The following is a 15,413-nucleotide window of genomic DNA, read 5'->3' on the forward strand; positions in this document are numbered from 1 at the left end:
TCTCTTTTTTTTTTTTTTTTTAATTTTTGGTTTTGTTTTTTGTTTTTCGAGACAGGGTTTCTCTGTATAGCCCTGGCTATCCTGGAACTCACTTTGTAGACCAGGCTGGCCTCGAACTCAGAAATCCGCCTGCCTCTGCCTCCCGAGTGCTGGTATTACAGGCTTTCTCTCTCTCTTTTTTTTTTTTTTTTTTAAAGAGAACTGAATTTTTTTTTTTTTAAGATTTATTTATTTATTATATGTAAGTACACTGTAGCTGTCTTCAGACACTCCAGAAGAGGGCGCCAGATCTCGTTACGGATGGTTGTGAGCCACCATGTGGTTGCTGGGATTCGAACTCTGGACCTTCGGAAGAGCAGTCGGGTGCTCTTACCCACTGAGCCATCTCACCAGCCCTCTCTCTCTCTTTTTAATAATTTATTACTTTTTATTTTATGGGCATTGGTGTTTTGCCTGCATGTCTGGATACCCTGGAACTGGAGTTATAGACAGTTGTGAGCTGCCATGTGGGTGCGGGGAATCGAACCCTAGTTTTCTGGAAGAGCAGTGTTTTTAGCTACTGGGCCATCTCTCCACCTACTCTACCCTGAGAACCCGCTTTTCAAAATGTACTTATACTATAGCTATTTTAAGTACAGCCTTTGCACCCTTATAATGTCATAAGCTGTCATCTTTATTCTTAGAGAGTATTTCAGCAGACACACTTGTTGAGTTTTCAGGTTAAATATTTACACTGCCACTACTGATTACGTTACATTAGTAAGTTCAAATTCTAAGGATATCATTTTACAACAAAATCTATAAAGTAATTGAGAGAAAATAACTCCCTGCTTTAAAATGTGTAAGAAATTTATTACAAGAATCTAGACAAACTTTTAATTATCTCAAATTTTTATAACATTACTTAAAACACATCATAAGAATGTATTCATTAGAAAAAATCCTGAGAATAATATTCCCAAAGACTCATACTTTGGGGGATGGGATGTGTATGTGGGGGATCTCCCTACAGAGCTCTGGCTGTCCTGGAAATCATTATAAAGACCAGGCTAGTCTTAAACTCAGAGGTCTGTCAGCCTGCCTCTGCTGAGATTAAATACCTGTATTACAACTCTTCTAAAATTATAATCTTTTAAATACATAAAGGCTGAGGAGATGCCAGTGTGTCTATGCTTGGCCCAGGGAGTGGCTTTATTTGGAGGTGTGGCCTGATTGGAGTAGGTGTGTCACTGTGGGTGTAGGCTATGACCCTCACCTAGCTGCCTAGAAGCCAGTATTCTGCTAGCAGCCTTCAGATAAAGAAACGGGACTCTCAGCAATGCCTGCAAATGCCTCCCTGGATGCCACCATGTTCCCGCCATGATGATAATGGACTGAATGGATCTCTGAACCTGTAAGCCAGTTAGATGTTGTTCTTATAAGAGTTGCCTTGGTAATGGTGTCTGCTCACAGCAGTAAAACACGAAGACAGAAGTTGGTACCAGGGACTGGGGTATTGCTGTGATTGGCCTGACCATCTTTTTGTTTGGAAGAATGTGGATTTTGGGACTTTGGATTTGGAAAGCACTGGAATGCTTTAAGTGGGTCTTGGAAGATTTTGTTGCTGAGAGTGGTTTGAACTGTGTTCATCTGACCCGAGAGGTTTTAGTGGAGACTTTCCTATGTGGCCTAGAGACTGTTTTGTGGTATTTTGGTGAATGTGACTGCTCTTTTTGCATTGTCCTAGGAGTCTGCCTGAGGCCAAGGTAAAGAGATTTAGATTCCTTTGAAAAAGGAAGTCTCAAAACAGCCCGGGGTAATTTCTGTTGTGTGGTTACTAAAGTTCACTCTTATAAAAAACATTTCAATTAAAAGAACAAGCTGAGAAAGGACAAATATAAAATTATGGTTGGAATATTAAAGGGGCACCCAGAAGTAAAATGGAGCTGAATCCTGTGTTCACAGATAGTAAATGAATTAAGGGAGTAGTGAGTGACCTTGGAGCAAAATCCACCCAGCTAAGTTTAGGTCCAGGCGTGGTAGTACACACCTTTACTGCCAGAAGAGGAAGACAAGGAGATCGGAGTTCAAGGTCCACCTAAAACAGAGCAAGTTCTAGGTGAACAAAAATTTAAATCCTGGCTTGGTGGGCCACACCTTTAATCCCAGTGTTTTAGGAGAGAGGCATACAGATCTATGAGTTCAAAGTCAGTTCTCTGAGTTCAAAGTCAGTCTACAGAGCAAGTTCCAGGACTGCCAAGCTTAGGCAATGAAGGAGTTGGGAAACAGAAAGCTGGTGAAAATGTAATAGAACAAGAGTGGGCCATGTTCCAGCCCCAGCAAAAAGCGGAACTCAGCAACTTTGGTTATTTGGCTCTGGCTTTAAGAGTCCAGAATAGAAGGGATTACTGGGTTAAATGATGCTGGTTAGTTGGAGATAAGAAATTAGTGGTGAGAGGGCTGGAGAGATGGCTCAGAGGTTAAGAGCACTGGCTTCTCTTCCAGAGGCTCTGAGTTCAATTCCCAGCAACCACATGGTGGTTCAAAACTATCTGTAATAAGACCTGGTGCCCTCTTTTGTACTGCAGATATACATGCAGGCAGCATGGTGTATTTATAACAAATAAATCTTAAAAAACTTGAATTAAAAAAAATAAATTAGGGGCTGGTGAGATGGCTCAGTGAGTAAGAGCACCCGACTGCTCTTCCGAAGGTTCAGAGTTCAAATCCCACAACCACATGGTGGCTCACAACCATCCGTAACGAGATCTGGCGCCCTCTTCTGGAGTGTCTGAAGACAGCTACAGTGTACTTACATATAATAAATAAATAAATCTTTAAAAAAAAAATAAATTAGCTGGGTGGCACACACCTTTAATCCCAGCACTTGGGAGGCAGAGGCAGGCAGATTTCTGAGTTCAAAGCCAGCCTGGTCTACAGAGTGAGTTCCAGGACAATAAGGGCTACACAGAGAAACCCTGGAAAAACCAATAAACAAACAAACAATAGAATAGTGGTGATTAAGAGACCAGCACCACTAAAGTGAAATCTTCTGGGAAGTGTTTTCTGAGAGCACAAAGAAGTTGCGTTCCAGAGATTGTCGAGGTACTTTCCCCTGCTGCAGCTGTCTTTTGGTAATGTGTAAGAGTCACCCAGGTGGTACTGGTTTTGAAGGCATGAAGGGGTCATGATGAGCAGCTGAGGCCTGGCACTGAGAGAGTCCATGGAAGGCCATTGGTGAAGGTGCAGCCCTAAATGCAGTTTGGCCCAGGACTGAAGGGGTCATGCAAAAGAGTTGAGGTTAGACACTAAAAGGAGAGCCTGTGAGAGGCTTCTGGTGAAGCCTAGTTGTAGTGGGAGACCCCAGCTTATTGGAGATGCCAATACCACAGGATGATCATCAAGAACAGCAGCAACAGTGGAGTGGATCAGCTGGAGGTTGGAGTGCTACAGAGAAAGAGAAAGAGATGCCAGCCCTTTGGAGGAGCCCAGAAGATCATGTGTGGATCCCAGATATTGAAACAAGAAGCTGTGATACTTGGAGATCCCAAAATGTTTGAGATGTCAGAGCCATAAGATATCTCTCAAGACATGCTTCTAACAGGGTGTGGAACCAGTCCAGGAAAAGAGAAAGGAGCTGGAGATCTGAAGACCACTTTGACATCAGACATAGAGATGCAGAGCGTCTGGAGTATGCCCAGCTGTTTTCCTGTCTTGATTTGTGTATTACAGTTAAGCAATTGGATGGATCTCAGAAGAGACTTTTGTAATTTCTTATTATGCTGTGGCTAGGTATAGCCCCCCATAGATTCATGTGTCTGAATAAGTCTATGGGGACCAGGGAATGGAATGTGATAGTTTGTATGTGCTTGGCCCAGGGAATGGCATTATTTGGAGGTATGGCCTTGTTGAAATTGGTGTGTTCCGCCGCGCGTGGTGGCACACACCTTTAATCCCAGCACTCAGGAGGCAGAAGCAGGCAGATTTCTGAGTTCGAGGCCAGCCTGGTCTACAGAGTGAGTTTCAGGACAGCCAGGGTTATACGTACAAAGAAACCCTGTCTTGAAATATCAAAAAAAAAAAAAAAAGAAAAAAAAATAAATTGGTGTGTTCCTGTGGGAGTGGGCTTTAATACCCTCATCCTAGCTGCCTTGAAGCCAGCATTCTGCTACCAGCCTTCAGATGAAGATGCAGAACTCAGCTCTGCCTGCACCATACGTTCCTGGATGCTACCATGCTCCCACCTTGTTGATAATGGACTGAACCTCTAAATCTGTAAGTCAGCCCCAATTAGATGTTGTCTTTATAAGAGTTGCCTTGTCATGGTGTCTGTTCACATAGGAAAACCCTAACTAAGTGTCTTAGTGGATAAGAGTGCTTCCTGCACAAAGTATAAGGACATGAGTTCAAATCCTCAACACCCATCTAAGAGCTGAGTGTATATAGCCCACGTGAAAATGACTATAACTAATGCGGATGGATCTTCATGGATGAAGATCCTGGCAACTCCGGCCAGTCAGTATTGCGTCAACATCAAGCTTCAGGTTCACTGAGGGGATATTATTTCAAGGGAGCAAGACAGTGAGATACCACAAGAGGGGGAATTCTTCTCTGGCAGTGTGAGTGTACATACAATGACTTGTGCAACACACACACACAGATACACACGCACTCCCCTACTCAAATGGTTCTTATTCTGTTGAGTTACAGTACAATGAAACACAAAGAAAACACAAAACCAAAGCGTTACCTTATAGTTATTATCCGGTCTCCAGTCTTGTCTTTTTGCTTGTCAATATCTATGTGTGCACCAGTACATTCCCGGATAGCATTGATATTACAGCCACCTCGTCCAATAACTCTGGATATCACCGTTGATGGAACAGATACTTTTTTTGACCTGTTTAAAAGTTCAATCAACAATAAATTAGTAAATTAGTATAAAACATTAGTGGTTATAATGAAAATAATAAAGTTTTACTATTAAGGGTTTTTTTTTTTTTTGTTAATTATTACTATACATGGAGAATTGACCTGCTAAATAAGCTTGTATTTATTCTTTTGATTTTAAATACTGGGTAAATACAGGATCTCAGTATGTATCTTTGGGTGGATAGAAAAGTAGATACTGGCCTGCCTCCAATGTTAGGATTAAAGGTGTAAGCCACCACACACCAGCTTTTTATTTATTCTTAATCCAGATAAACAAACCTTTTGTTGAGACTGCTATAGACTATGGTGACTTTGGAAGTTAGACTAAATGTACTTTTTTATTATGCTGTGGCTAGATATTGGGATTAATTAAAAGGTTCCTTTAATCCCAATAATCTGGAGGCAGAGGCAGATGGGTCTTTGATTTCTAGGCTAGCCTGGTCTACACAGTGAGACCCTGTCTTAGCCTAGCATTTCACATCTTGCTGCTTTCTTTTTTTTTTTTTTTTTTGGTTTTTCGAGACAGGGTTTCTCTGTGTAGCCCTGGCTGTCCTGGCACTCACTTTGTAGACCAGGCTGGCCTCGAACTCAGAAATCCGCCTGCCTCTGCCTCCCGAGTGCTGGGACTAAAGGCGTGCGCCACCACGCCCGGCCTTGCTGCTTTCTTAACTATCATCCTATTACATCCCTGAAGCATATACTAGGTAGCTATGTACTGCAAATTCTTGTGATACAAATCAATAGGGATGGTTAAAGGATCTAGTTTAGCCTAAAGTCCAAGAAAGGCATTTTGTAGGCACTTCTATGTTTGACTTAATTATTTCTGGTGTTTTATCTGATATATAATTCATTGAACTCACATGAGGGGGACAAAAAGCCTACTAGAAATTAAACGAAAAAAACCCACCTAAATTAATCCTCCAAAAGCTGGAAGTTGGTAGCAGGAAGAGCAGTGTTAATCAGTGGGTACCACCTGTGTGGGCTGTGTAAGAAAGACTGTAGCCTAGCTTGGCTTCCAAGTCAAACAAGCTCGTCTCCAACTCTCCAGTTCTTAGACTATCGGCATAGATTATCATGCATGGCTTTGCAAAATTACAATGACTTTTTTTTACATTGTATTGCAGGACAACCATGTGTCCTATGAAACTCACAGGACAACTTGGAAGAAATGGTTCACTTTATGTGTGTCTATATGACTGACTGCATATCATGTATGGGCAGGTGCTTGTAGAGGCCAGAAAAGGATGTCTAATGTCCTTAAGCTATGGTTACACAGGCAATTGTGAGCTGTCCCATATGGGTGTTAGCAATTGAAAGCAGGTACCCATAAAATTACAATTTTACTTGTATGTTGTGAACAACACTCAAACTCACTATGTAGCTGAGGATAACATTAAACTACTGATCCTCCAGTGCTTCCATTTCCCAAGTGCTACCTGGCTTGGCACATTTATCTTCAAACTGATATATAAGCTGGGGAGATTGTTCAGTGGTAGAGCACTTCCCTAGCACCGGGAGGCCCTTGGTTTTTTTTTTTCTCACCATTGCTGAAAAATAAAAAGGCCTACGTAAGTTCCTAACAGTAGCTTAAAGAACACTTCATAAAGTCATAGTCTAGCTGAACATGGTAGTAATCTCACAACTCAGGAGGTAGAATGAGGTGATTTTGATAGCTTTGGCCCCCACTGATTCGTGTGCTGAATGCTTGGCCATAATTATGGAGTGACACTTTGTGCATGGTTCAAGCTCTGCTCAATGAAGAAGAAAAGTCTCCTCTTGGTTGCCTTTGGATCAAGATGTAGAACTCTTGGCTCCTCCAGCACCATATCTGTCTGCAAAATTGCCACAATGATAATGGCCAGCCCCAATTGAAATGTTTGCTTTTGTAAGAGTTGCCTTGCTATGGTGTCTCTTCACAGCAACAAATCCCTAAGACACAGAGCGATCTAAGGAGAGCTCCAAGCTACCCAGAGCTACACAATCAGACCTTGAATTAAAAAATAAAAAAGTATGTGTGTGGGGGGTGGGGAGGTGGAGTTTGAGAGAATAAGCAATAATGTGTCATTTTTATTTTGAGCACTTAGGAGGCTAAATCCTGCCTCAACAGCCCTATGTGGTTATCCTAGAAAAGCACCGAGGTGAGGACAGAAAGATCAGAAGTTAGTCCAAACTTAAAACCTCATCTCAAATAAAAACACAAAAACTGGACTGCAGATATATTCATGAAGTGTTCACCTAGCATGGCAGAGGTCCTGGGTTCAATCCGAACAAAAAGGAGTCTCTTGAGAAGCACAGCTTTTCCCAGAGTTTATTCATGTTTGAAAGACAGGATTCAAAGCTTTGCAAAAGGCTGTCTATTGACCAGATCGAGGTTTGGGATCTGATTGTGTCTGTAACCTTCGGAACGGTTCGAGGAGTCTAACTAATAAGCCAAAAGTCACTCACCGCCTTACGACCTCCTTCCATCCTTCTTCCCTCTTTGGCCCACGCTTAGGACTTGCTACTGTTAACTTCCCATTTGGAGAGGAAAGAGGAGACGGACCAGATTTTGTACAAGTTGACAGAGAATTACTGGTCCCTTCATTGACAGTCTCTGACAATCTTTAACAAAGGAGGGAAAGTACATTAATAATGATTGGGTAGTAGAAGAAAGTAGTTATAAATACCAATTAAGGCCATGAAACCAGTTGCAGAAATGAGTAATATGAATGCTAATATGTCTTATTTTGTTAACGACTTTCTTCTAATTTCTTTAACATCAATTGGTATTTAAGTTGAGACACTAAAAGAATGTTGAAGTCAACATGTAGCCCAAACTGGCTTTGAACCTTTGAACTCTTGCTTCAGCCTCCCAAACGCTGAGACTAAAGGCATGACCCATGCCCAACTTCACTATCCATGTTTTTCATAAGCTAAGTTTAACAATCACAAAAAATTACATAGTGAAAATTATTTATTTTCTCAGCATAAAATCTAAACAACATCTTAGTATTCTTTACCATACAAAAGTATTTGGTAATTTACTTGTCTCACAAGGTGTCTAACACGGCACCAGTAAAAGCAGAACTTGGAACTAACTTTATAGAAGCCTTGCCCGAAACGGATTTTCTCTCCTCTTTTGGAAATGTAACAAGAACAGACGGCTGCTTCTTGCTGGCCATCGTGGTCGTGACCACAGCCGACGCATGATTGTCACTCTTTCTGCTGCTGTTGCTGTTGCTGCTCTCGTCACTGCAGCTGGAAATCCTCATGTTGTCACTGTCCCCACTCTCGCTGGTGCTGCTGCTCTTGGACTCTCCATTCACCTTCTCTGGCTGACTGTACGAGATTGGTAGTGGATCATCAAATATAATTTGAACATTTTCTGGAGTAATTTTATTTTTCCTGTTTTTCCTCTTTGAGCTGGTTGTAGTTATGGTATTATTTCTTTTACCATGGGAACCTGCCAAAGTAGTCCATGTAGCAGATATTCCTATGGTAGTGGTGGTAGTGGCACTTGGAGGCTCTGTCAAGACTTCAGGTTCTTCTGTAAAAGCAGCAATAGTGAGTTAGTCATTCACTGATGAGACTGATATGACAGACAGCAAGAGAGAATATTTGGAAACAGTTGGGAATAAATCATTTATGGGAAAATACTCAAGTGGTCAATTATATGTGGTTATATAAATGTAAACAGTTCAAAAAAGGGGGAGAAAGACATGAACCCAAAGGTTTTACAAATCAAGAATGGAAGAAAATGTCCATTATCTACTTGAAAGATTGGGTTAAGGGGTTTTTAGAAGCAAGATGGTGGTGGCGTACGCCTTTAATCCCAGCACTCGGGAGGCAGAGGCAGGCGGATTTCTGAGTTCGAGGCCAGCCTGGTCTACAGAGTGAGTTCCAGGACAGCCAGGACTATACAGAGAAACCCTGTCTCAAAGCAAAACAAAAAAACACCAACACCAACAAAAATCAGTTTTTAGAATGTAAGTTAATATAATATAAAGTCGGGGAATAAGTGAATAAATGAAATGAAACAACTACATTTATAACCTGTGGTCATCAAATACTTAAGTAAAAACAACTGAGCAGACCAGAGACAGATCCAGCACTTCTTGCCTGGCATTCTGAGACAATCTAACCAAGTTGTGCACTGGGCCACTCACTCTGCACACCAAACAGGACTTGAACATGATCCTTTTACCTCAGCCTACCATATAACTGGAATTAGGGCTACTAGGTGCCCTACTGATTTTGAGTGCATGGTCAGCTGGAAAAGAATACCTTCAACTTTATGTTTTTCTTTTTCTTGAGCAGCTTGGAGTTCAAAGTTCTCCTTATTTTTGGCTTCAATTTCCTCTAATTTCCTTCTTTGTTCTTCCTTTTTTTTCCTTCTTTTCTCTTTTCGCTTTTCTCTTTTGGCAGCCAAAGCCAGCCTTCGACTTTCTTCCCTTAACTATTAGAAAAATAAAAATAAAACTTACTTTGAATAAAAGTAGACATGTAACATTTCTTAGAAGGCAATTTAAAAACATTAAACTTCACTGAACGGAACTTGCTGCTGGCGAGAGATGACACAAAGCACACTTAGCATACAGTAACTGTAGAGAGGGAGACACAGGTAGGGCAGTATCTCTACTCTGGGCAGAAGAATAAGCTCCAAGCAAGGCTTTCTTACAGACTTATAAAAGTAGAAGGATTGGGGGAAGAAAGAAGAGGCAGGCAGTAATGCACACAGATTAGGAGTATAAAATTGCATAGCGATCATTTTTATACTATACTATACTCTCCTTTTTTTGGAGGTACTATGTAGCTTTGGCTGGCCTTGAACTCACAATGTAGAATAGACTGGCTAAGCTCAGAGAGATCCACCTGCCTTTGCTTCCTGAGCATTGGAATTAAAGGTATCTAACTTACTGTCTTTAAGCAAGGCTCGCCAAAGTAAGGGTATGAGGCCAATATAAGCTACACCTCAGTCCCTGTCTCAGAAGAGAAGTCTGGGATATAGCTCAGCAATTATCACTTCAAAAAAATTTTTTTTAATGATTATAGGAATTTTTTTAAGGTTGAAGAGAGTTCAGGAGTGAGAAGTTATACTACTATGGCAAAAGACAGTTTGGCTCTAAGCAGCCTTGTTTGATGGTTCAATCATTTCTAACTTGAGCTCCAGCAGGATCCAACGCCTTCAGCATCCTCACGCACCAAATCATTGCTCCCCCTTTGTACCCCCCAACATACACACAGAATAATGAAGAAGTGGTAAAGGCAAATTTTTAACAAACAGTTGGCAAAAAATGATGTTATACAAACTGAAGATACAGAACAGTGACAGACTGCTTACCTAATGACACCTAGAATGAAGCCAGGCCAGGCAGGGAGGGAGGGTGATACAGACTGTCATAATGTTCAACATACTCTCTCACCCCCAAACTAACTACACAGAGCAGAACAGGCTGTATTCCAACTCATGGCGACCCTCCTTCCTCATGTTCCAAGCTGGGATTTACTGGCAGGAAAAAGTCACTTTCTTGTTTCCTGACTTTAAACATTCAAGTTCTGTCATTTTACACAGGAGTGGCGGGTAGTATCTTACTAATGAAACTAAAGCAACCAGGAACGGAGGATTTTAAAGGCAGGGGGAGGAAGATGAGGCCCTAACTGAGTTGGGTTATGAGCTGAGAATGTATATAAGTACACTGTAGCTGTACAGATGGTTGTGAACCTTCATGTGGTTGTTGGGAATTGTATTTAGGATCTCTGCTTGCTCCGCTCACTCTGATCTGCCCTACTCGCTCAGTCCCTGCTCACTCTGGCCCACAGATTTATTATTATACATAAATACGCTATAGCTGTCTTCAAACACACAAGAAGAGGGCATCAGATCTCATTACAGATGGTTGTGAGCTACCATGTGGTTGCTGGGATTTGAACTCAGAAGAACAGTCAGTTCTCTTACCCAGCCCCATGATTGACATTTTCTGTGAAAATTACTACCATAGATGATATTATGGTGGTGACTATTATGTTTTAAGCAAAAAAAGCCCTACTTGCCCTAGAATGCTGGGGAATGTTCTTGTAACTGCCTAATCTTGCACTAGCCCAGCATTCTCACTTCTGTGAACAAGCTTGCTTGCCCCGGACGGCATGTAGGCAACGTGTGCTTGACTCCTGTAGGTGGAAAGTGCTTCAGTGTACATTCTTGCACCTGGCGGCACAAAGGCATTATGAAATACATAGCTTTGTGAGTTTTGCCTTTATAAAGCCCTGACTAATGGAATTTGAGACTGCATTTTGAGAATGGTGCCTGGCACCATGAGTACACTGTCCCAGTGTCTGAGGAAAACCTCTTTGATATGTCTGAATAACAACTACAGACACATACTAATATAAAAATTATTTCTATTTTGTAAAAAAAGTAAATGTCAAGGCCTTAGACAACCTTAGATAGAACTGTATTCTTACTAAGTATTTTCAAAAAATCCTAAAACTATTAACTTTGTTTAAAGGGAAGATCTAACTTCAGTTGGCATATTGTCAGCCAGATATTAATGTTAAGTTTCAAAAGCAGGAAAAAAGGCCCTTTACCTTACCTTATCAAAGCCAACCTGGCCACCAGCTTCTCTCAACACTGCTTAGTCCCTACCTGTTATATGGTCCTCCTGGTTTGTATTCTCACTCTGTCTCTACCCTGAACTCTTCAGCCCAGGGGGCTGAGCTGTTCTTTCCTATATAATCCAACCATCTTGGTTATCTGTTCCTTTTGTACCCTTAACTACTGTACCTGGCTCCCTTCTCCTTCTCCCACCTCCCCACATGGTTAAAGATCATGTTTACTATGTATTCTCCCAGATATGCAAATGGAGTCAGCATCATGAAAAAGGACACAACTCAGCAGTTTCATATTTGATGCTATTCCAGAAGACTTGAGTTTGGTTCTTAGCATCCAACTCAGGCATCTCAGACACCAGTAGCTCCAGCTCCTGAGGACCAGACACCCTCTTCTTGGCTTTGTAAGCACCCGTGTATACATTCACAAACAAAAGAAATAACAGGATAAACATGTAGCTTATGGTTTTAGGTAACTGAAAGTCACTGGAGAGCAAGACCTCTGTCCCGGTTATCCCAGCAGTGGAAGGTAGAATCCAGAGAGTCAGGATAGACTTGTGGCCTTGTCTCAAACCAAAATAAACAACAAAACTGTATGATGATCCAGGGAAATAATGGATCAAAAATGAGGACTCTGTCAACAAGGAATAGTATACCACAGGTAGTTAGTGCACAATGTGGGGGTGTGCTGTTAAAGGTTTATCTAGTTCCTGGCAAGAGAGGTTAGTATTACTGGGAGAATAGAATAGTGGGGAAGATATGTGGGACTGTTCTTTGGATATTCCCATACTAATGTAGGATGAAATCTTTTTAAAGGTATAAAAAGGTAAGCAACATCCCTCCCTGGCCTCTGCATCAGCTCCTACTTCTGACTTGCTTACTTTACTTACAGTCCTGACTTCCTTCCAACAGCAATGTGGAAGTGTAAGCTGAATAAACCCTTTCCTCTCTCCAACTTGCTTCTTGGTCATGATTATTTGTGCAGGAATAGATACCATGACTAAGACCAGCATAGTGACAATTCCATGTTTTGGGGAGGACTGAGGAATTACTTTGGAACTCTGGTCTAGAGATCCATTCGTGTTAAGAACTCTGTAATATGTTGTGTAGAAGCTTGGAAGATAATGTTGAGAAAAATGCAGAAGATTGAGGGTCTGGCTTGTAAAATTTCATAGAGAAGATTAAAGACTCTTATCAGGGCCATTGCTATTTTGATTGTGAAGATTCTGTAGTTTTGGCTAGCTGGGGCTAAAGAATCAGCTGTGATTAATAAGATACCAGAACTACTAAAGTGAAACCTTTGCATTACTGGGACTATTGATGCTGGTTAGCTGGAGCTAAGAAATTAGAGGTGATTAAGAAGAGCATTATTGAGGTGACATCTTCTGGGAAGTGTTTCCTGAGAGCACAGAGGCTGTGTTCCAGAGATAGCCAAGGTATCCAGAGATAGCCTTGTGCTGTGGCTGGACTTAGTAATGTGTAAAAGTTACTCAGGTGGTACTGGTTTTGAAGGCATGAAGGGGTCCTGAAGAGCAGCTGAGGCTCTGTACTGTGAGAGGCCAAGAAAGGCTGCAAAAACTCAGGACTTGAAGGGGTCATGTAAAGGAGCTGAGGTTTGGCACCATGAAGAGAGCCTATGAGAGGCTACTGGTCCTAGTTAGAGTGGAAGACAGCAGTATTTTGGATACCAGTACCATAAATGACCACCAAGAACACCAGCAGCTGTAGATTACAGGCATCTGGAGCCTAGAAGACAAGATGTGTGCTACACTGTGCAGAACTGGAAAGTGACCCAAGCCCTTGAATATATACATAAAATATAGTCTATGGTTGTGGCTGAGAATCAAGAGAAATGTAGTTAAGACTAAAATCTAGATAGAATGTATCTAGAAGATTTTAAAAAAATTACTTTTCCCTTGGAGGGGGGGGGGGGAATCAATATTGCTCCAGTGCTATGATACACAGTCCAAGTAAACATTTAAACAGTTTTAGCAACTGCAACAATTTGAGACAAATTGAAGAGAAAGAAAACAGAATTGAACACCATGGATAAACTATAGAAGACGAAGGTATCACAGACATCTGTTACCTTTTCCAGGTCTAGCTCCTCCAGTAGTATGCTGGCATTCTTATTTGCTTCAGCAGCCTGCCTGTCTTTGGCTTGTACTATTGACTCCATACAAAGATGACACTTCTTCAGCATCTCCTACAATGAAAAATTGGAAATATTTCCAGCCTCAAACTGTAACTCACACTTAGTCAGAGTCTTACAAACATGATGTTCATTAAGGTCCTTAAAAACGAGCTGGGGGCAGGCGGAGTAACCTAAAAACATCTATGAAAGAGCTAATACACATTATCTTAGGTCTATGACAATGCATACTCACATAGTGTACATACACACATGCAAGCAAATAACTCAAACACATAAATAAATCTAATAACAAAAACAAATACATACCACAGCTATAATTTTTGCCCACTGGTTAACTTGCTAAAAAGAAATGGGATAGCCAGGCAGTGGTGGTGCTTGCCTTTAATCCCAACACTTGGAGGCAGAGGCAGGCAGATTTCTGAGTTTGAGGGCCCCCTGGTCTATAGAGTGAGTTCCAGGACAGCCAGGGCTACACAGAAAAACCCTGTCTCGAAAAACCAAAACAAACAAACGAGAAAAGAAATGGGATCAATGTCAGCAAAAAAAACAGATGTAAAGACATATACAGGGTCATTTAGTGATTTCATTCTCAAAACACACTTTAAAAAAAGCCGGGCGTGGTGGCGCACGCCTTTAAGCCCAGCACTAGGGAGGCAGAGGCAGGCGGATTTCTGAGTTCAAGCCCAGCCTGGTCTACAAAGTGAGTTCCAGGACAGCCAGGGCTATACAGAGAAACCCTGTCTCGAAAAACCAAAAAAAAAAAAAAAAAAAACCAAAGGAATATTTCATTACCTAGTAGTAAAAAATTTGCCTGGGCACACAACTTTAATCCCAGAACCTGGTAGGCAGAAGCTACATAGTTCCAGGACAGCCAGGAACAAATAGAAAAACCCTGTCTTGAAAAACCAAAACAGGAGACTGCATTAGTTAGGGAAGCAGAAACTGGCCTGAGTAGGGCCACAGGCCTCACCCGGCCGGATCAGCGCCAGGGTAGCGGGAGCGCAGGGTTGCCTGATACCCGCCAGCTACCCACAACCCCCGCCGCAGGATTTTGGGACTGCTGGTGAGTGGAACACAGCTTCTGCTCCAGTCCAATTGCGCGGGAACTGAGACTGCTCTGGTTGGGGAGAGAGAAATCCGGCCTACATAGGGCCACAACCCTCTTCCGGTCAGAAAAGCACCAGGGCAGCTGGGGCGCAGGGTCGGCTGACACTCACCAGCTACCCACAACACCCACCACAGGATCTTAAGACTTCTGGAGAGTGGAACACAGCTTCTGCTCCAATCCAATTGCACGCGGGACCAGAGACTGCATTAGTTAGGGAAGCAGAAAAACGGCCTGAGTAGGACCACAGGCCTCTTCCGGCTGGACCAGCACCAGGGTACCATCAGCTACCCACGACCCCCGCCGCAGGATTTAGAGACTGCTGGTGAGTGGAACACAGCTTCTGCTCCAATCTTTAAATAGTGACAACGATAAAAACTAACCCCAGAGATTACCAGATGGCGAAAGGTAAACGTAATAATCTTACTAACAGAAACCAAGACCACTCACCATCATCAGAACCCAGCACCCCCACTTCACCCAGTCCAGGGCACCCCAACACACCGGAAAAGCTAGACACGGATTTAAAAGCATATCTCCTGATGATGATAGAGGACTTCAAGAAGGACGTTAATAACACACTTAAAGAAATGCAGGAGAACACTGCTAAAAAGGAAGAAGACAATAAAGAGGAAGCACAAAAATCCCTTAAAGAAT

The 15,413-nt window shown here is 42.0% G+C and overlaps 1 protein-coding gene across 4 annotated transcripts in view; it reads right to left on the reverse strand.

The window, feature by feature from the left end:
* Ankrd17 (ankyrin repeat domain 17) overlaps positions 1 to 15,413 on the reverse strand; it is a 144,197-nt gene that overhangs the window by 17,073 nt on the left and 111,711 nt on the right. For all 4 annotated transcript variants that reach the window (XM_085836846.1, XM_085836845.1, XM_085836844.1 and 1 more), the window contains 5 exons: positions 13,586 to 13,702; positions 9,175 to 9,346; positions 7,990 to 8,437; positions 7,357 to 7,512; positions 4,730 to 4,879 (listed from right to left, as the gene is read on the reverse strand). In XM_085836846.1, the coding sequence (XP_085692972.1) occupies positions 4,730 to 4,879; positions 7,357 to 7,512; positions 7,990 to 8,437; positions 9,175 to 9,346; positions 13,586 to 13,702 (1,043 nt within the window). The remainder of the gene's footprint in view (positions 1 to 4,729; positions 4,880 to 7,356; positions 7,513 to 7,989; positions 8,438 to 9,174; positions 9,347 to 13,585; positions 13,703 to 15,413) is intronic.

Source organism: Mus caroli, unplaced genomic scaffold (genome assembly GCF_978045245.1).
Source record: "Mus caroli unplaced genomic scaffold, Mus_caroli_1 scaffold_4, whole genome shotgun sequence".
Lineage (NCBI taxonomy): Eukaryota > Metazoa > Chordata > Mammalia > Rodentia > Muridae > Mus > Mus caroli.